This window comes from Rattus norvegicus, chromosome 2, assembly GCF_021556685.1.
Source record: "Rattus norvegicus strain SHRSP/BbbUtx chromosome 2, alternate assembly SHRSP_T2T, whole genome shotgun sequence".
Classification (NCBI taxonomy): domain Eukaryota; kingdom Metazoa; phylum Chordata; class Mammalia; order Rodentia; family Muridae; genus Rattus; species Rattus norvegicus.
Genome location: NC_141535.1, coordinates 234124526 through 234146899, shown reverse-complemented (window position 1 = coordinate 234146899; position 22374 = coordinate 234124526). Strand labels below are relative to the sequence as shown.

General features: G+C 37.0%; 1 protein-coding gene across 2 annotated transcripts in view; it reads left to right on the top strand.

The window, feature by feature from the left end:
- Window positions 1-22374, top strand: part of Pkn2 (protein kinase N2) — a 105303-nt gene that overhangs the window by 45449 nt on the left and 37480 nt on the right. For both annotated transcript variants that reach the window (NM_001105755.2, XM_087615720.1), the window contains 4 exon segments: window positions 6098-6252; window positions 14429-14546; window positions 15722-15867; window positions 15958-16171. In NM_001105755.2, the coding sequence (NP_001099225.2) occupies window positions 6098-6252; window positions 14429-14546; window positions 15722-15867; window positions 15958-16171 (633 nt within the window).

Sequence of the window (22374 nt, the reverse complement as noted above, 5' to 3'; positions counted from 1 at the left end):
GGTAAAGGCTTTCCACTTCACCTACTGACCTGGCTATCCCCAGGACACCTATGGTGGAGAGAGAGAACTAGCTGACTTCTGCGAATAGTCCTCTAATGTCTGCATCCACACCATGCTACCTGTGCATGTGTTGCACATGCATTACAATGTGATTTAAAAAGAAAAAACACCGGAAGCAGCATATCTGATGCACTACAGATTTGTGGTGAGGAAGGGTGATAACAAATCAGTATTTGTTCTGACCTTTGGAGTTTCATCTCTAGCGATCTTTTAACCATGCTGCATATTCTGGTGACTTCCAAAGTCACCAGATGTGTTAGCCAGGCTATGTTCTCTGAACAGTACTGATCTACTTATGGTCTTTGGACAGGGGCATTCTGTTGCCTTTCCCTTCTATCGTGTCTGAAGTTGAAAAGGCTTTGCCTGTGTTGTCTAGCCTGTTAATGACATTACTCCAGTGGCTCATAATTAAACCTTGACTTAGTATGAGCATCGTCCTGGCCACCTTCACTTTCCCATTCAGGACACAAAGGCCTGATTATATTTTATAACAGGTATTATTTCTATCTTTTCTTCTTTACAGCCAGCTTTTCCTCATTCCAACTTAAACTTTGCACGTACCTTCATTTTTAACCCAGTTTCACTGGGGAGTTGGGTTTTTGTTGACTGGGTTGATTTGGCTTGTTTGCTTGCATCCTTGTATTTTTCTTTTTGTTTTTGGGGGCAGGATCTTGAAGCCCAGACTGGGCTCAAACTTGCTGGTAGCTAACAGTGACCTTGGACTCCTGAGCGCTGGGATTATAAATTCATCTTACATCAAGCTTCCCGATACTGATCCCATTCTGTTGTTTGTTTCCTTATTTCGTGTTTTCAGTGGGTCTCCATCCTCTCTGTACTCATTTGTATACAGTACAAATGTATAACATGTCCAAGATTCCCTTTATAATGGCCTGGCCTCTGCATGTTACTTCAGTTTCTGTAATAGTTATGTTTGCCCTGCTTCTTTTACCTCCCTGTACTCGCACACATGTTTATGTGCAGAGGCTTTATAAACTCCGTGTGACTGCCTTGGAGAAACTATTTTCTTCTGTGAGTGGTTAGTTAGAGAGCCTGTCTCCGTTAGAGTTGGGAGCTCATGTCTACGTCCCATCTCAGTACTCGGACTAATCTTGTGCTGAACTTGTGCTGACCCTATGCATTTTTAAATTATTTGATACTTTTCAGTTTTTTGCTATTTTATTTCACATTGCATATAACATATATGAAATTTCTTAAAAATGTTCACTCTGCCTTCTTTTTTTGTTCCACTTCTGTCTTCTCATTTCTCTTCTTTCTTACTCTTCCTCCTTTCTTCTGCTTCTTCAACCCAGAGAATAATTAATGCTACCTATTATGTGTTCATGAATGTGAAACCACCCACTGTAATTGTAATAGTGTGTCAGTTTCAGTCAAGAGAAGAATATGTGCGTCTAGTTAGACTGAGGGATAGTGGGGAATGTTTCCTAGAAAAAGTGATGCTTATTCTAACAATAGTATAAAAGAATGCTTTTCGTAGTTCAGAAGCAGCTGAACATTTTAACTTATCAGATCTGCCTGGAAAGTAGTAGTGATAGGTTAGCTTGGGGCTGCACAGCATAGGTCTTTAGAGCCCAGTTGCTGATTTAGGTATTTACTTGGAAAGCAATCATTTAAAAATATTTCTGTGAAAGAATTAGTTCTGCCCACTATCCATCTTAAAACAGCAATTTATATTAGTGTTCATAAAGACATTTCATTGAGCTATGTCTACTGCTCTGTTTATTTACATAACTTAAAAAAGTAAAACATCTTGATGTACAATCATTCAACCAAACTTATTGACTTTGTATACTGTTTTAAAATAGCATAATGATGTTTAAAAGATTAGACATATGCATAATTTCTTATGATAGCCCCCAAATTATTTTATTTACTAATTAAGTTTTTGATAAGTTTAACAATTGATGCATAGAGATTTGTCCTTGGTTATAATAATGGGGCTGACTCTAAGTGGCAAGTGTATGTTAGGTTAGGCATGGCATTGCACCTGTGAAACTAGCACTGAGAAGTTTCAGGCCAGTTGGCTGGGTAGTAAGACTGTTTCAAGCAAACTACTGTATCAACATTTTTTTTCTTATAACTTAAAAGGCAGTCTTAGAATACAATTTTTTTCATCTCAAGCAATTACTTTTTAATTTCCTTAAAGATTTTGTTCTAACTACATTTTTGTCATGTTGTACACACTTAGGAGGATACCTGTGTGGAGGTGAGAGGACAACTTTCGAGAGTTGTGTTCTCTTTCTATCATGTGGGTGGGTCCTAGGCATTGAACCTAGAGGTTCAAGCTGATGCAAGGACCTTATATTCATTGAGCCATCTCACCAACCCAAAGTGAACATTAATTAAGCCTTTTTGTAAACTCAGTTTTGAAATATTAACAAGTACACTGGACATCCAAATGTCTTGAGTTCAATTCCCAGCAACCATATGATACCCTCTCCTGCTATGTCTGAAAAGAGGAACAGTGAATGAATGAATGAATGATTGAATGAATCTTTAAAAAAAAAAACAAGTACACTGGAAACAATTCGTTTTCTGATGTTAAGATTTATCAGTAATCTATAAGAACAAAATGAGAAAGCAGCAAGTAGGAAAGAGTCTATATCCTTTCACTTGCTGCGTGCGTGCTTGTTTAAGTAGGGTCTTACTCTCTAGCCCATGCTGACCTCAGCATCACTGTGATCCTCCTGCCTTAGCAGCTGGAGTGCTGGAAGTCAGGCACGAGAAACCACACCTAACTATTTCTCTGATTTCTAAGTGGAAATGGAGGGAGGAGGGAGATCCATCTTCTGAAGCATATCAAAAGATGGTGTTTGCATTTGTGAACTTCGAAAAGTACTTCTCAGAGTTTCTGGAAAGATTAAATGAAGAGGACTATCAGCTTTTAGCTGAGCACTGAATTAATTCATAAACCCTTAGTGTCTCTAAGTATTGCTCTTCTTAATAGCTGCAACACAGCTGTGTTAAGTCTGCAGTCAGAACCACACCAATAATTGACAGCCACAGTGTTGCCCTGCAATAGGGGCTCCAGAGCTGTTTTTTCCTATGCTCCTGTGGTCCTTCAGACTGAAGATATTGCATGCTACTTCTGTAACTTTACATATAGTAAATATTTCAGTGACATACTCGACTTGCAGTAATAGACAAGAATTTAATATTCATAATAAAGTTTCGTATACATGTTTCTAGAGACATCATTTTATTACATCATCAGGCAAACCATGTTATTGTTAGACAGCCCTAACAACCAGGAATTCATTTCCTGATAAAATGCATGTCCCCACCACTTATTATCCACTGAATTCTCTAACCCATGTGGAAACAGGAAGAGGACAGCTTTCATTTCATTGAAAGGCAAATGTTTAGACAAGGATCTTTTCTCTCCTCATCCGAGGCTATACACCAGCCGCTGTTTTACAAACAACACATTCCTGTTCTTTCCTCAGCAGAGGGCTTTGTATTTCTTTAGACTTTAGTTCTTTTGGAAATGTGTTTTTATGACAATTATGCCCCAGATCTGTGTGATTTGGGGTTTTTACAACCTTTATATCACTTATATAAAAAGGGAAGTGGAAAAAACGCTTTTAGAACTATACTGTAGATTTTAATTTTATAACCTTAGTTGAGTTCATTTTCCACAGTAACTGTGGCCAGTTAATAGTTATTAAATATTTACTACGTACCACACCCTTTTCTCAAGTCATTATACATAGCCCATTTGTCTTCACAATAATCTTTGAGGCACATACTGTTTTCATTATAGAAGATTAACATGAGACACAGCCATTCAGAAACTTTCCTGTTTTACAGTGTTTGAGCTGGATCTCAGTAGCTAAAGTAATGCACATCTAAGTACCATTATTATTATTATTATTATTATTATTATTATTATTATTATCATATATTTTGAGACAGGGTTTCTCTGAGTATCTCCTGGCTGTCCTGGAACTTGCTCTGTAGACCAGGCTGTCTTCAAAGTCAGAGATCCTTCTGCCTCTGCCTGTTACGGGCTGGGTCTAAAGGTGTGCATGCCCTGGGTATGGTGGCTCCCATCTTTAATCCCAGCAAAACAGGAAGCAGGGGCAAGCAGATCTCTTTGAGTTTGAGTGAGTTCCAAACCCTGTCTGAGAAAACAAAATACAAAAGTGTATGTCCCCACACCTAGCCAGATCTCATTCCCTATATTCTATATGGTCAATAATTCCTGTGAACTAATTTGAAAACTGTAAGATTGTGTATGTATAAAATGATTTTGGTTAATTCAGTTAAAATAGCAATCTTTCCCAAAGTGAATTCTAGCTAATAATTTGGTGGCCTTGTCTGAGTCTTGAAATAGATGATATCTGTCTAAAGGGTTACTTAAGAATTATTGCACACATACTCATGGGACACATGATTCTACTGTTGTGTTCTTAAGTATTCATACATATACAGAGTGTGGTATAGTTGCTTACAGGTCTTTGTCATGCACAACTAAATATGTGCTAAGCACATAATAGAGCACAGCAATTAGTAAGGTAGAGGTCAAAACAGAACTGATTAGGTTAAATCTGTTTTTGTCACTTCGTAGCAGTATGACATAGGATATATTTCTTAATCTCTTTACGTTCTGGTTTTCTTAGTTGTATTATGAGTGTAGTAGTTCAGGGCTGCTTATGAAGATTGAGATTGATGCTTATTTACTTACTCATGTGTACTTACTACACTTATTATTTGCATGTGTTTGGGCATATGTATAGGTATTGGTATATCGCAGCATGCATGTGGAGGTCAGGACAACTTGTAGGAGTCAGTTCTCTCCTCCTAAAAGCATACAGCTCTTAGGGATCAAAACGGTAAGTGCTCTTACCTGCTGAAGCAGTCTTAGTCTACACATGCTCATGTTGTAAAAGCATTTGCATGAGTCCTTGTATCTAGTACATCGTTTATAAATGTTTTGGTTTTTGTGTTTTCTGAGGCAGGGTAGCCCAAGCCTGCTTTGAACTCAAGATCTTATTGTTTCCATCTCCTGACAGTTACAGGTGTGACTCGTCAAGTCTGACTAATTGTCCTGGTCTGTATTTTTTAAATTAGGGGATTAATATGGATAATGTAAGAAACCAATGACCTTCAATATGAACATTTAGAGACATTGTCAAATTATTAGAAGTCCAATAAAGTCACTTTGAAGTCATTTATATTTTGTTTTTAATTTAAATATAAGCAACATAGTATTCTGTACAATACACGGTAGACATATATATTGTCTCTTTATCCCAAACCTATCACAATTTGATATCAATCAATATCCTTGAACAATTTCTATTATAGATAAATCTCTTGCAGTATAAAAGGATGTGAACATTTTTGTGCTTCATTCATGAGCACTTAATGTCAGTACATTGTAAAATTCATATTAAGTTCTGTTTGCAGAGAAATAACAGGGTAGAATTTGTAATATTTGGATATTTTATTCTCAATAATGTGACAAAAGGAGAATTTAATTACTGAATAGAATAGTCAAATTGTGTAATGATTTAATTTAAATGTAGTATTTGAAAAATTTGGGTAGGCATAACTCATCTTACGACAGACTGGTTCCAGACTCACCATATAGCCCACACTGGCCTTAAACATGTAATGATCCTTTGGCCTCAAACTCCTGTATATAGGGATTATAGTGTGCCGGGCCCCACATGGTCACTCTATAGGGAGTAAGCTGAATTAAGGTAGTTCTGTAACTACCTGTTGCTCAAGTGGTTCTGTTCTTGAGTTGGTTGAATTTTTTATTATCTATAAGCATAAAGAGATTTCATTTAAGTGACTTGAAACTCATTTTAAACTGTTGTTCTTTGAATATATTGACTTACATGTTATGTTTTCAATGATAATTTTTATTAATGTATATCAATTGTATAATATAATGGGTTTTACTGTGCCAATTTCACATGTAACATATTTTGGTTAGATTCACCCTGAAATTATAGTTTTAAGCAACAGTTGATTCTACTAGTTACAATCACTGATATTTTGTACACAGATTGTCCGAGGACTCCAGATACTCCAAATAGTGACTCTCGTAGTTCTACTAGCAACAATAGATTGATGGCCTTACAGAAACAACTGGATATAGAACTTAAAGTAAAGCAAGGTGCAGAGAACATGATACAGATGTACTCAAATGGCCCTTCAAAGGTAAGTAAACCCCTAGTGTTTGCATGCTACATATATATGTGTTTGCCTACCCCCTAAAATTTCATTTGTTATCCCAGGATCAGTAATAGGAGTAACCGACAGTCACTGTCAGACCTTCTGACTTGGTTCTTCTGGCAATCCAATCCCCCTGCTGTCAGCAGGTGATTACTGCCTTCCACGGGTCTCTTGCTGTAGATAGGAGTCATTTTCATTCCATTTAGTGCTCCATTTTTCACATGTTTATGGTTTGCTTGGTAAGTTTAGAGTTTTAGTGATCCTGAGACAACTTTAACTGCAAAGTTGGAAAATATAGACAAAAAATAGAAATGTTTTAAAAACAATTATATAAAAATTATGTATCCTCTCAAAACCAAGTTAATGGGTAAGGAACATGGAGTTCTCTGTATTTGTAACTTTGTAACTTTTCTATAAACCTAAAATTACACCAAAACAAAAAAATTATTTACAAAAAAAAATCTAGGCTAAAATGGGTTTTCAGACAAGCAGGCTGTGGGAAAGGGCAAGTGAAAGCTGACGTGCTAGCGTTGCTTGTGCTGGCCCACCCTTTTACGTTCTTGAGACTGCTGCTGTAGCTGCCATTTTCAGTCAGGGTTGATAGAGCGGGTCATAGTGAGAACATGTGCTTGCAGGTGTACCGTGGCATGGGAACACAATGTTGGGGACCTCTGAGCCATATTCCAACGTAAGGTTCCATAGATTTTATGATTCTGAAAATCTGTGGTACACTTATCATAAATTCTGCCTGTCTAATCTCAAGTTATTCTAAACATTCTTATCTTTGAACATCAGTGTTTCTTCATTTTAAAAACTTAGGGGTGTGTGTGTGTGTGTGTGTGTGTGTGTGTGTGTGTGTGTGGTGTGTATGTGTTCTGGCACGCATGCAACAACAGCATGATTGTCATGATTGTGGAGGTCACAGGATACTGTAGGAGTTAGCTCTTACCCTCTACCATGTGACTCTCAGGGATCAAACTCAGATCATCAGGTTTTGGCAGCAGGTGTCCTTACACGCCAAACTCTCTCTCTGCCCCAATATTTTTGTGCCCAATTTGTGTGTGTTTGTATACATATATCCATATATGGGTATATAATATGTATGTATATATGTATGTATCTATGTATGTATGTACGTATGTATGTATCCATCTATCTAATGTATTAGCTATTAGAACTTCAAAATAAAAGCTCTGTGGTGTTTATTTTTATTCCAGCTTGGAAAAAAAAGTAAAGCCAGAGGGAAAGAATCATATCTTAATGTCTTCCAATAAATAATGTGTGTGTGATAAGTAAGGTTTTCAGGTTATTTATAAAAATTAGCTAGATTAACAACATTTTAAAAACGTAGTTGAGTATGCTTTAACATTTGTTATTGGGAGATAATATTGTAGTTTCCTCTTTTTATCTCCCTATCAATGCCTTCCCTTCAAGTTCCTCTCTCATATTCATGCCTTTTTGTTTTATTTTGTGACCCAGTAAGTCTAACAAAACCCATGTATGTAACCATTGGGTGAAAGTCTCCATTACAGGTAGCTTCTAATTCTGCAGATAGCTCTTCAGGGAGAGGTCCCCATGAGCATTTATTCATGCCTGCCTATTGACAGGCCCATCTTGTTAGAGCCACCAAAGCTTATATGGGCTTATGTTTACAGTGGCTGCCTTGCCTCAGAGATGACCATTCATGTCTCTCTGGATACTGCATTTCTGTCCACCCCATCTTCTATCCTGTTCCCTGATGATACAGATGTCTTGGTTAGGAATAAGCACTCAACTGCCACTTGTTGTCAGAATTATCTTTAGGAACCACAAGTCTCTGCATTCACTAAGTCTTCTCTGATCAATATGCTATTGATACAGTGGCTCACTATCTAGCATGTGCTGGCCTCAAAACGCCAATCCTCCTTTCTGGGCCTACTCAAGTACTGGGGTTATAGACATTGGCTAATGTGTCTAGCTAGCTTGGTTTAAATTCTTGGCCTTTACTATAGGAAAGTTTTTTTTTAATTTTTTTTAATTTTTATCAAAGGTTAAGTTATTAAATGTTCTATTACATGATGGTAAGCATTTTAAAATCAAATTAAGCCTGTTAATGCTCTGTCTCTTTTTAAAGATTCAGGTTGATGGATTAATTTGAGGGGTTTAAGACCTCTTTAAAGTTAAAGTGTGGATAAAAGGACCATCAGTTCCATTGTATTTTACTATTGTTTTGGGGACCTGTAAGACTAAGGACTAACTGATATAAATTTAAGTGTTTTGAACATAATAAAATCAAAGAAGTGCATGCATAAGTTACAAAAACCATAGGTCCAAACTAAACATCTGTGAGCATAGTGCTATTTAATATTCCAGCAGCTTTTGAATTTTAATTAGGAAATCACTTAATTAATGGTACTTAGAAGACCAAAGCCTATTAGCAGCTGCTGTAGTCTCTAAGACAGTCTTAACATGTTTCTTCTGTCTAGACATGATCTTAACTGTTAACTTCTCAAAGGATCAAAGTACATTTTTATGAGATTAGAGATAAGATTGAGTTGAAATTATGTAGAGTATTGAAAGGATCTAGTTTAATACTCATGGTACATTCTGGTATATAAGCTTTTAGAAAGCCTGTCTTAAAAAAGCAATAGCATATACAAATAATTGGAAATATTAATAGTGGCTTGTGCAAGTGATTCTGCAAACCTGAAGACGAATCACTGAAGTGCCATAACAAATCATTTATGTCTTTACAGAGGGTTTGAAAAGCAATTTGATACTTAAAAACTAAATTCAGCAAAGCTTGGTAGCCCGTGCCTATGATTCCAACACTTAGAACACTGAGACAGGAAGATCATAACTGTAATGCCAGTGTGGGCTGTGTAATGAGACTGTGTCCACAAACAAAGGGAACTACTTGTCTGATGGTGGTATGAGCAGCCTGGTTAAGGCACTGTGGTGGTTGGTAGGAGAGTAACACAAGTTAGTAACCTACTTTTTAACCTAATTTATTTGAGAGTAAATAGAGTCACTTTTTGGGTGTATAATGTACAGATGTATGTCCAAGTACATATGCAAGTGGATGTGTATATGTGAGGAGGCCAGAAGTTTAAGTAGTCTGCTTTTATAAGAAGAGTCAGGTTAAATGACTCCTTTTGTCTTGAAGCAGCAGCAAAAATATAGGCGATAGAATCAAGCTATTGGTATCTGAAGAACACTATCAAAGGTGATCCTTAAATGGCTATGAAGACAGACTGAATTAAATGTGCTATTCACATTGATAATAAATTCACAAGAGGGAATGAACAATTTTGGGGCAGGGATGATTAATTTCAGATTGACAGTCCAGACCTCTTCAGCAGTTTAGTTACTGGTTTCTGTATAATAAAATCCCCTATTCCTATATGTGGTGTATCTAGACTTGCCCTTTCAAAATTTAGGTCAGATATGTTCAACCTCTTGGTCAAACCCCAGAATGGTTTTCCATCAAAGTTTAGACAAAATCAAAAGTCCTTATTCTGATTCTCTAATCCCATAAAATTTATCCCTGTGTAATGTTCTAGAACACTTGTTCTCCGTGCCCTGTGTGTTCACTGACCTTCCTACCCTTTGCATATAGCTAGCACACTCTACTCGGGACCTTTGTCTAGGGATTGTCTTCTCCAGAATAGTTTATGCCTTTTCCTCAGTTCCTTAACTTTTTTCCTCAGGTGCTGTCATGTCACAGCAAGCTCGGTATTCCTGCCACTAACCTGAAATTAGTTTATGTGTGTTATGGATAGCTTCTTCTTCAGATGTATCCCCCATCTCTTCTTCTCTTCACAATGTTGTTCTTTTAAATCCCTGTCTGCCTAGGCTGTCTTTGAACTTACTATGTAGTTAGGCTGGCTTCAAGCTTGTGCTTTCTATGTGTTGATTCCTCCCGGTCTGTGCACCCATGCATGCTGCACGGTCAGTTTCTTTATCGTGTTTAACATTAGAATGCAAATGTTATGTAGGCCAAGAGCATTGCTTTGCCTTTCACTGCTCTTATGTCTTAGTAGAGCAGAGCTCCCACCTAGTGCACTGACATACTCTATTACAAAGCTCATTACTGGTTTACAAAACTGAATGCTGTTCTACCACTCATTCGTTACTACTTGTCTTCCATTGGCTGCTGTCGAACATTGTTGTTTTCTGATTTTGTAGCTCTGTGTACTATAGTTATTTCTACTTTATCATTTATATGACTAAGATATTTTTATTATGGATACAAAGACCCAGGGAATATGAGATAGATTTATCTTAGGTTATCATCTAAGGAGTAGTACTTCTTAACATTTTCTACTTGTGTACTTGTGGCTCACTGACTTTTTCAGAGCAATCTCTGAAGGTTTTGATGAGATTTAAGAGACGTGCAACAGTTCTTATATTCAGATAGTACACAAAGCTATTTATCAAATCTAGGGTTTTTTCCAATAATTTCCTTCCTCCTTTGTATTCCCAAGTCTTATCCTACTTTTTCCCTAATTGGGAAATAACCCTTTGCCTTCCATTCAAACTAAACGCTTTATGGGTTAGGATTTGGACAGTCCAAGTCTTATATTTTAACTCTATTTGGTAATATTTCACATGGAAAGTAAGCTACAAATATGAGAGAATGGAAACTGAGAGAGAGTGGATCTGGGAGAGAGGACAGGTAGCCTTGGGGAACTAGAAGTGTAGGGAGGGGAAATTGGTTAGAATGTATTCTTTGAGAACAATCTGTTCTCTCTCTGTTTCTGTCTGTCTGTCTGTCTGTCTGTCTGTCTGTCTCTCTCTCTCTCTGTGTGTGTAAAAATTTTATTATTTATGTAATTTTTACTTATTCACTTTATATTCCACTCACTGCCCCTCTCCAGGTCACCCCCTCCTATGATCCTCCCCCGTCCCTCCATCCCCCTTCCTCTCTCCTGTCCACTGTATATTCCTCCACCCTGGCATATTAAGTCTCTGTGAAGATAGGCACATCCTCTCCCACTAAGGCCTAGCATGAACAGGCAACAACTTTTGGGATAGTCCCCGCTCCAGTTGTTTGGGATTCACACGAAGACCAAGCTGCACATCTGCTAGATATGTAAGGGAAGGCCTAGGACCAGCCCATATGTATTCTTTGGTTGGTTGTTCAGTCTCTTGAGTTCCTGTGGAGTTCCTATTCCTTTAAAGGTTTAATCTTTCCTCCTGTTGAGAAAAATCTATTTTCAATAAAAGAAAAAAAGAACAATGTGTAAGTTGAAAATATATTTATAGTTATTTTTGCTTACAATTTTAAAATATACATTCAAAATAATTATCCAGCATTATAAAGTGCTTATGATTAGTATTCACTTTAGTCTATTTGGTAGAACCATAAGTTTTTTTAGTTTAAAATGTTCCAAATAAATTAAATATTGGCACTTTTTATGACTAACCCTAATAAATATGAAAATCATCCCAAAGACTATCACCATAAAAGTCATAAGTTCACAAGTATGTAAGCCAGCCTGTATACTCTGGGCCAACTTTATCCATTGCTTTCTACATAGTTAAATGCTCAATAAAAATGAATTGAATGTCTAAAAGCATAAAACTGATAATAAATTTATTACATACTGGGAAGCCTAAAACTGGTGTGTAGTAACTATACACTCCTAAAGATGGTAGATGGTGTCCAAAGTCAGTCAGTCAGCTCTGTCACACTGTGACATTCGTGTAGCTCTTCTAACTCAATCTGGGCGGGAAGTCCATTTGGTTTTTAAATAAAGTATAAGTGTTTTCCTCATGTACTGTATTAAAATAGTTTACAGAGCCTCTGGGCTGAGGACATAGTTTGGTTGATACAGTGCTTGCCAGGCCCACGCACAATCCTTTTTCACTTGTTTACCATTGCATAAACCAGGCATATTGGAGACAAGACTCAAGGCCTTCCCCAGCTACAGAATGAGTTTGATGCCAGCCTTGGATACATACGAAGCTGTCTCAACATGGTGTGAGGGGGAAAAGGGAGATAGAGAGAGAACAAACTATTATCATGTGATAAAATAATGAAGGTGATGTTTTATTGGAAAGCATAGCATTACATAGTTTTCTTACTAGTGATAATTTTACATTTAAAGTTGAATACTGAACCATCCTTTTGTTGCTATGAAATATTTTTAACTATAATTACGTAGTGGGTGGTATAATTTTAGTATTAGCTCACGCTGAAGCTCTGTATTCAGAGAACAGTATCTCCCTTTACAGTCTGGAAGAAACTAACAGCTTTCAGAAAGTCATTTTCACACATGAGACAGTTTGATTCATGTCAGATTAAATTATGAGTTTCAGAGCAAACATATTCTTAACACTTAAGCAGAAGAAAAGAAAAAATGTTTTTTCTGTTTCTTGTTCTTTTGTCTAATTTAAGGGAACACAAATATTGTGTCTAATTAATATTTGCCCATGTATTTGACACTTTCTGAACTTGTAACTCAAACTTAAAGATTTGTGTCTATTGTTTTAATTATGTGGATATGTATGCGGGTGTTCACATGTGAGTACAGGAGCCCAGCAGAGGCAGGGGGGCAGCAATAGGTGCCCTGGTGACTAGGCAGAAACTCTGGTAGAGAGTTTGCAGAGCAAAGTAACACGCTCTGAATGCTGAGCCGTCCCTCCAGTCATTAACTAGAACTTAGTAAGACAGGAAGAATTTTTAAAATTTGTTTGAAGTTTCATTACTAAGGTAAACATTAGATAATGACTTCTGATTTTAAGAGTTATTATTGATCATGCTAAAGAAACATTTATCCTCTTTGGTTTAAAACAGTGATGGGGAAAATAGCAATTTTGAGTTTTTGAAAATATTACTGGTATTCAAAATGAGTGTCCACTACCTGATGAATGGATAAACTATATGATATACATACAGCATGCAATGAAATACTATGCTGACTTTAAAAGGGAGATTCTAGTGCAGGTAAGATGACTCAGTAGGTGAAAGTGCTTGCTGTCCAGCCGTGATCTGAGTGCAGTGTTAGGATCCCGTGAGAGCAAGAGTTCTACTCCTTAAAAGTTGTCCTTGGACCACCACATGCATGCCTACACACACACACACACACACACACACACCACTATCATCACCATTACCACCAACAATATATTTTAATTTTTCACTTGGCATGGTGACATTCACTTTTAATCCTGGCACTTGGGAGGTAGAGACAGACAGATCTCTGAATTTGAAGCCACCTACATAGCAAGTTCCAGGGCAGCTAGGCCTACACAGAGAAACTCTTATCTCAAGAGACCAAATTAAATAATTTTTAATTTTAAAACATGACATTTTTATATTTGTAACAATATACCTAAACCCAGAGGACTTCATGTCGAATGAAATTTGCCAGGCTCCGAAAGAAAAAATGTTGTGTGATCTCATTTGTATGTGGATCCTTGAAAAGAAAGTGGTATCCCTGGTGCTAGGGTAATGTGAGAGGAGAAATGGGAATAAGTGGGTCCTGGGCTACAGGTTTTTAGGACAGATGAATAGGTCTATAGAGAAGATGAATAGTGTAGCTCAAAAACAAAATATTAGAGGTATAGCTTTTAGTTCTTTTAGGATACATATACACTAAAAGCATACCTAGAAGATTATGGATATATATCACTCTGCTTATAGTGGTCATTTTGGTATATTTATATATGAATCAAACACTTTATACCTCTCAGATACGTAGCTGGAAATGTAGCTAAGTCGAATGGTAGAACAGTCAACTATTATGGGTCGGACCCTGGACTCAGTCCCCAGCATTGTAACCAGTCAGCCAGCCAATAAGTAAGATTCACTTATTTTCTCTCAAGAAAAACAACCAATAAAGTTGTTTTTCTATAACACTTTAAAAAAAGTCTTGGTGGCGCATGCGTGTGTGTGTGTGTGTGTGTGTGTGTGTGTGTGTGTGTGTGTGTGTGTGTGTAGCCAGATGTGGTGGCACAAATCTTTAATTCCACCACTGCAGGTGGCAGAGGCAGGTGAGTGTCTATCCCTGGCCAACAAAGACACCATAGTAAGTCTTTGTCTCAAAAAATCAAACATTATTATTAGATTGTGCATAGTTCTTCTAACCCTTTCAATTGCTAGGTTATCAGTTGATCTATTCAGAATATAAGAAAGAATTATCCTTTTCTCTTCTTACCTTTTCATTTTTGATAGGATCGGAAACTCCATGGTACAGCTCAGCAACTGCTCCAGGATAGCAAGACAAAAATAGAAGTCATCCGAATGCAGATTCTTCAGGCCGTCCAGACCAATGAGCTGGCTTTTGATAATGGTGATGGACTACACTTAAATTGTTGTTGTCTTTGACAAGCCTAGAGTACTAAATAAATGTCATCATAAAAAAGGCAGTTGGGGCTAGAGAATCAGCTTACCAGTTATGAGCACTTGTTTTTCTTGCAAAGAACCTGGGTTTGATTCCCAGCACATACAGCAGCTCATAACCATCTCTAACACTAGCCTCAGGGATTCAGGAACCTTGCTGTCCTCTGTAAATACCATTCATGCACATGGTGCCCATACATACATGCAAGCAAAAAGACAGAATAAAAAAACTATGCACATAAAATAGAAAAGTCTTTAAGAAGATATATCAAAACTTTAAAAAGGGAAAAGAGGCAATCACTGAGGGTTAAGGGGGAAGAAAAGTTTCAGTTTGGGAGGTTAGTTTTTGTTTACTTTTACTTGGGATGATCACTTTTACATATTTGCCCTTTGTTTTTCATGTGCAGAACATATTTCTTCATTTCAATAAGGAACCAGATTTTTTTAGCTAATGCTTTAAGAAGTGGGTTGCTATTTAAGAGTGTTCCTTTCTTTAGCACTTTTCCTATTTATGTCTTTATTCCAATGGGACTCTTGAGCTAGTTGTTAACGTAGAGCCAGAGGCTACGATTGTCTCTCAGCGTCTGCACATTGGTTTCAAGTCCCCCGTCAGTGCTATGGCTGCTCAAGTCGTAAGTGGAATGAGTCATAGTGTCTGCTGTAGAGAGTATTCGTGTGTCCTTTCCTGTACTTCTAAGGCATCTGTGGATCGATTGTCACAGCTAGTGCAGTGTCAACACAATGGAAATAGAGGACTGTCTAGGAACTGTTATCAAGAGCGGAGTCTCACATTATTGGTTCAGACCTGGTTTTCCCTCAAACACTTTGTTCCAGGGGTGGTTGAGCACTAGTATGGAGCTTGCTAGTGTGGAAATCCACTGTGTTTCCATATCATTAAGTTATATATAGCAGTGTCTTCAGGCCTAAAGCCTTTTGACAGAGTGTGATTTAGATGTAAAATGGCTGGCTAAAACAACATTCTATATTTCAACCTTTTATTTATTACTATTGTGTTTATTGATTTAACTAAGTTAATGTCAGTAATTCATTTTTTTCCTGATATTTTTAATTACTAGACTAAAATGATTCAATTAATAAATGGATTTTCTTTCTTTTTTATCCTAGCAAAACCTGTGATAAGCCCTCTTGAGCTTCGAATGGAAGAATTAAGACATCATTTTAGGATAGAATTTGCAGTAGCCGAAGGTGCAAAGAATGTCATGAAATTACTTGGCTCAGGAAAAGTAACAGACAGAAAAGCGCTTTCAGAAGTAATTTTAAAAATAATTTTTAGCTGTTTATTATGTTATTTGAAGAATATCCTGGCTTAAATGATGACAATCTTCTCTTTTCCAAACAAGGCCCAAGCAAGATTTAATGAATCAAGTCAGAAGTTGGACCTTTTAAAATATTCACTAGAGCAGAGGTTAAATGAACTCCCCAAGAATCACCCCAAAAGCAGTGTCGTCATTGAGGAGCTCTCCCTTGTTGCATCGCCAACCCTGAGTCCACGACAGAGTATGCTGTCCACGCAGAACCAGTACAGCACACTGTCCAAGCCAGCAGCACTAACCGGTGTGTAGCATGCGGCTCTTCGTTTCCTTCCTGTCAGATTATGGTTAATAGTTGGAGTCAAAGGCATGTGTACAGGACTTCCCTTCAGTTATAGTTTAGGTTCATACAGTAAACTTTACTATGTGCTGGGACTGATAGTACAGCATGGTATCCCTAGTACAGCTAGTATCCCTAGCTACTTGGGATACTGAAGCAAGAGGGTTACAAGTTAAAGGCTTGCCTGGACAGCTTCAGTAAAACCCTGCCTTAAACACGTAACACACTGGAAGAGAGCTTGCTTAGCATACACAAGGGTTCAACCTATGAATGAAAGAAGAGGCTTGCAATGTAATATACAACCACTATTACCACTGTCAAGTTCTGCAACATGTTCATCAACCCAAAAGAAAACCAGTGCTCATTCAATGCCACTCCTCTCCCTAGGCCCCAGCACAATTAATCGTCTTCTTGGCTCAATCATTTGTTTTTTCTAGAGATTTCATTAAAATGGGATTATATACTCTGCAGCCTTCCATAACTGGCGTATTTCACAGGGCACACTTAGTCATCTTCACTGAACGATGTCCACTTTTATACTGTGTTCTGTTTTATTTGTAAGGATATTTAGGTTCTTTTTTTTACCAGCAGGGTATTGTGAATAATACCTCTGTGAACATTTGTGTATGGTGTTTGTTTGTTTGTTTGTTTTGGAACACCTGTTTTCAATCTAGAAGGACACACATCTAGGAATGCACTTGCTAGGTCATATGATTCCTTTGTATTTAAAATTTGAACAGTCATCAAACTTTGACAGGTGTTATGTAATTTAACATTCTCCAAAACAATGCATGTCGAGGTTCTCTACATCCTCACAAGCACTTGTTATTTCCTTTTCTGTTGTTGATTTTCAAGTTATTATAACTATGCTAGTAGGGCCATTATTGAAAGTGGGCTAGAGATTCCTGGCTGGTTTTCTGAAACTGTCTCTTTCTTTTTTCAGTTCTCAATGTGTTTGTTTCATAGTTTTTGACTTTGTTGTATCTATGCATATAATTGTTATATCTCTTTCATGAATTAACTTCTTTTTTGTTTTTTATAAAAAAAACCCTGATATCAAGTCTGGCTTATCTGATTTTAAGTTAGACATCTCCAGTCTCTCAGTGGTTACTATGTGAAGCAAGTATCCTATTTAATCTTAATGAAATACATATTTGGTTATGTGAGTCTTTGTGATAAGGTAGAATTGGATCATTTAATACCTTATGTCAGTGTCTTATAACTATGTAGTTTCATCCATTTATATTTATAATAACTGTCAATAATATATAATAAATTCTAATGCTAATTATTGGAAATTATGTTAAATTTTATAAGCCTATTCTATATGCTTGCCTTTACTTCGGACATATAATTATAAGAGAGTTTCCAGGTCATCTGTACTTCTGACAGATGACTGCAAATTTTCAGAGCCTTAGGCTCACTCCATTCTCCGAGACATGAGTTCTATCAAACCCATGAAGAGCTATACTTACCATTACAGCTGTATAATAAAGGATACAAATTAGACTCAGACAATTACCACATGTTTTAACTTATGTGGGATCATAGATTGAAGAATATGTTGTGTGTGTGGAAGAGATAAAACTAGAAAAAGGATCATGAGAATGAATGAAGAGCTCTTGAAGGAGGGTAGAAGAAAAGAGTGAAAGCTGTAATAAAACAGAAGAGGGTGAGATGAAGGGACCCAGCCAAGGGGGCCAGGAAGCACGGGGAGGAAGTGAGTAAGAGGCAGGTACACTGACACAGGTGTTTGAAAATGCCGGGATGAAGCTCATTAGGATGCTAGCCTAAAAAGTTAATTTAAAGTGGATGGGGGAGAGGGTAGGATGAGCCAAAGGGAAAATGCTTGCAGGTTCTTAAACATGGCACTCCCTGTTTCTTAGGATCAGTCGCCCTGACTAACACATCAGTGTCTTTCAGCACCTAGGCAGTTCTCTTGAGCTTTAAATGCCCTCGTGTTTATTGAGACTTTATTATATGGGTGTGACTGAATGAATCATTACCATGTGAGGAAAATTGCCCTGCTTAGGAGGTCAGGACATCAGTCTTAGATGACTCAAAAGTCCCAAACCTAATATTATGATTAGTCCTTCTAGGAATGTCTTCTTCCCTCATGAAGTTGTCTAGAGACCTTCTGTGAGACACCTTGTTAGCATAAACTCCAGTGTGGTCTAAGGCACCACCATGAGTAACAGATTTCTATAATGACCACGGTTGAAAGGATTTAGATTTCCCTCCCATAAACTAAGAGCAAAAATCTCTTGAATATAACAAAGGTGCTTACTAGAAAATGAGGCCAGCCTGTGCAATTATGAGACGCCTGTCTCAGAACAGAATTGGGAACCTGTGAGATGCTGTATTTCACAAGATGTCCTCTGAGCATAAATGCACACATGCATACATACATACATGTACATAAGATCAAACGGTCACTTAATGTAATTTAAAAGTTTTTTAAACAAAAGACTTGCCTCTGCTACTTTGCTATTTGTTTTACAAATGTTATTTTTTCTATGAGATGACCTTTGTAGATTTTTCTAATAATTTTATTTGTCTTTCACTTATTAATTAGGTTTAATTAATAACCTGCTTTTCTTAGAAACATTCTATTGGTCACATACAGAATTTGTACAGGCAATAGAAGATTCTTCATAAGCCCAATTTCTGTGTATTCATCACTTCCTCTACTGTCAACCTCTCAAACTAGCCTGGCACAGATATATGTGCTTTAGTTGTATGCTTTCTCCTTGTCTTTTTCTCATTTGTGGTTTAGGGGTGTAATGTTTTGATGCAGTCTCACTCAGTATCCCAAGAAGGCATTGGCATACGGTAATCCTTTTGAGTAGTAGAGTTATGGCATGAATCAAAGATTTTTGTAATTGGTGAGTCTACACTGACGCATTATAATGCTCTGAGGTTCATAGTATAAAGTAGCTCACTGTGCGTTTTGCCCAGGTGTTAGGCAGTCTATAACGATGGGCATATGCTGTGTCTTGTCAGTCCCTGTCTCATCTCCAATCTACAACCCTGGCAGGCAGCCCCTCACCTTTCTTTTTTTATTTTTTAAATGAATTTCTTCCTCTTCCTTCAAGTTCTGGAACTATAGACATTTACCACAACTCCCAGCTCTACAGGTTGTCTTTTTCCAGGATGTCATAGTTTGAGTTATAAAATGTGTATCCTTTTTGGAGGCGCATGCATGAGTGTTTGTTTGTGTATATGTGCATGTACTCCTGTGTGAGTGCGTGAGTACATATATCCTTATGTGTCTTTGCTCTATACAGGTGCAGCTTACCCTTCTTTCTGCTGTTTTAAACTCTGTCTTGGGTTATGATGCTTTAGGTATTTGTCTTAAATCACAGTAGTATCAGAAAGAATTATAAACCAGGAACTCCTGGTGTTCGCCTTAGTACGCCTGTGTCATTCGTGTCACCGCTGTTCACTGTTCTCTTTGCGTCCCAGTCTTTGGTTCTTCCAGCTAGTGTCTTTCCACAGAAATGTAAACAATTTTCCATAATTTCTCTTCTTAGCGGCTTTCATGGTGAAGGACTGCTTTGGGTTTTGTTTTTATGAAGGAATCTATTTCTTTGTTTTTGCATCAGAGTTTTGTTTTCTATAGAATTTATTGACATTTTCAGCATAGTGATACATGCTACTAATCCTAACTGTGGGAGACTGAGAGAGGAGGATCAAGGGTCCCAGATCAGGCTCGGCCACATAGAAGACCTCATTTTCACACAGCAGTGGCTATTGCAATACTGAATTAGTAAAGAGGTATTTACTTGTTCTAATAGAATTCATAGCTACTGCTTATGAATGCATTTAGTTCTTAGATTCACTTATGTTAAATTTTAGTAATATGAAGGCAAAGAATGTAGTTTTACCTTATTACTAATATGGTTATAAGCAATTGTAATTATGCCATCTCATAAAAGAATGAAACCTCTAGACATTTTAGTAAAGATCTTAACTCCCTCCAGAATTTTTTTTGCCCTAAATGAAAGCAGGTGGTAAGCATTGTCATGTCCTGATACATGGAAATTACTGAAATATTTAATAAGCCACCAGGACTTAAAAGAGTAACCAGATGTTTTCAGTTTCCCCAGGATAACTTTTACAGCTGAGTATTTACACTGGAAATGAGGAAAGTTTGCTATTACAACAACAATACAAATAAAACACAAGCACAACAAGTTGTTTCTTTAAAACTAAGAGGGAAAGGATAGCCGCTCTATTTAAGCTTGTCTTGCTTAACAACCTAACAGACTTGGGGAAAAGGTGGAAACTGGTCTCCTTCCCACCTCACCAGGGATGTTATTGCCTCATCATTCAGTGGGAGTCACCCATCTTACATATACGGGTTGATGGCTTTTTAGTAAATACTTATTTTTATACCCTTATCACTTTTTAGGACAGTACTACAGTAGTGTTTTGGGTATCAGGTATACATTTGAGTGTAGTTTTGCTCTTGTTTCCAATGAGAAAACTCCTGTTATCCTCTCTCTCTCTCTATCTCTCTATCTGTCTGTCTATCTATCTATCTATCTGTCTGTCTGTCTGTCTGTCTGTCTGTCTGTCTCTCTGTGTGTGTGTGTGTGTGTGTGTGTGTGTGTGTGTGTGTATGTATGTATGTATGTATGTATTTGTGGTGTTATTCTTTTGTTTATCACGTTTTGAAAAATTAAAACATACACTTTACGATTTTTTGACTTGGTGTTCATGAGCTTCTTGTGCTTATAATCTTCATAAAATTTTGAGAGCTTTAGCCTCCTTTTAAAAACACCTATTTTGTTTGCTTTTTATCAGACATGTCAGTTAAGCTTACATGGTTCTAAGTTAAATCATAATTCACATATGGGCAGTGTTTTTCCCTGGTGTCTTAATCCTTTCTGATGCTGTTGTCTTTAACGCAGGCAACCTTTTCTTTGGCACTGCTCAATCAGCCACCAATTCTGTCCTGTGCATAGTTTTTATTTTAGACAAATGTCCTTTCTGTCTCTAGAAATTGTGTACTTTGTGGTTTTTGTCATTTCTTCATGTCTCTGTTCAACCTTTGAACAGATGGACTATAGATGTAATTATTTTAATGTCCTTGTCTACTAATTTTAACATGTAGTTTAAGTTTCTTAAGTCAGTATATGTTTGTTTTTCATGTAGCAATACAAAACAAACTTATCTGATCTTGGATTGACTAGCAAATATTGTAAAGTTTGCCTTGCTGAGTAAGCATTCTAAAGCTTTGTTCTAGGATGCAGCTTCATAGGAAGAGTTTGATCTTGTATGTATACTTTTTAGGGTCTGCTGTGTATAAGAATGCCATTTGAGACCTTTTACTATTGCAACAGAAATCTTTCTGAATACTCTGTATAGTGTGCTGTGAATTACAGTTTTTTCAGTTGTGGTTGGTGGGGTCACTTCTCCTACCTGTATATAGGGAAAATTGTTCTTTGTAGTCACTAGTACCTGAGTGAATGTGATATAGGGGAACCTGGAGACCTAAGGAGCCTCTAGCTGTCCTGGTCTCCTTAAGATTTGGACTCCCCCTGAGGGCAGCACATTCTAGAAAGTCTTGGGACTTGTTTCTCATCCTTCAAGGATCGCTGGCCCTCACTGCCTGTAGCCTGGTGTCTTTCAACACTTTAATAGTTTGGTTTGTTTGCTTGGTTGGTTTGGGTTTGTTTTGTCTAATTGTTTTAGTTTGAATTGGGAAGCTTTGTTTCTATTTCTTATTTAGAAATGTAAGTTTTGCAGATTATTTTTAGTAGCTAAAAACTGTAGATAATAAATTTTAATTATTTAAAATGTAACTGGACAGTTTTCCTAGAATAAGTAGTCTTCCGGAAGTGTTTGTACTACGTAAAACTTGAACGTCAAGGCAGCATTTATTTCTGAAAGCATCTATTGTCTTTTTCAATTCTACTATGATTATGTTCATCAAGGGCAGTTGTTAGCATCCAAGTTGTAAAAAAATAAAGTTAATAATTAAGATATGTATTCACAAATCATAGCACAGCCCAAATTGATTCTGTGTTTCAAAAACCTGTGCTTATCAGATGAATCACTCCAATATAGTTTATTAAGCATTTATTCAAAAAGTAGACATCTTTCTCATCTTTTTTTCATAGCGATTAAATGCCTTTAGATTTCTTTCTTGCTTGCTTTTT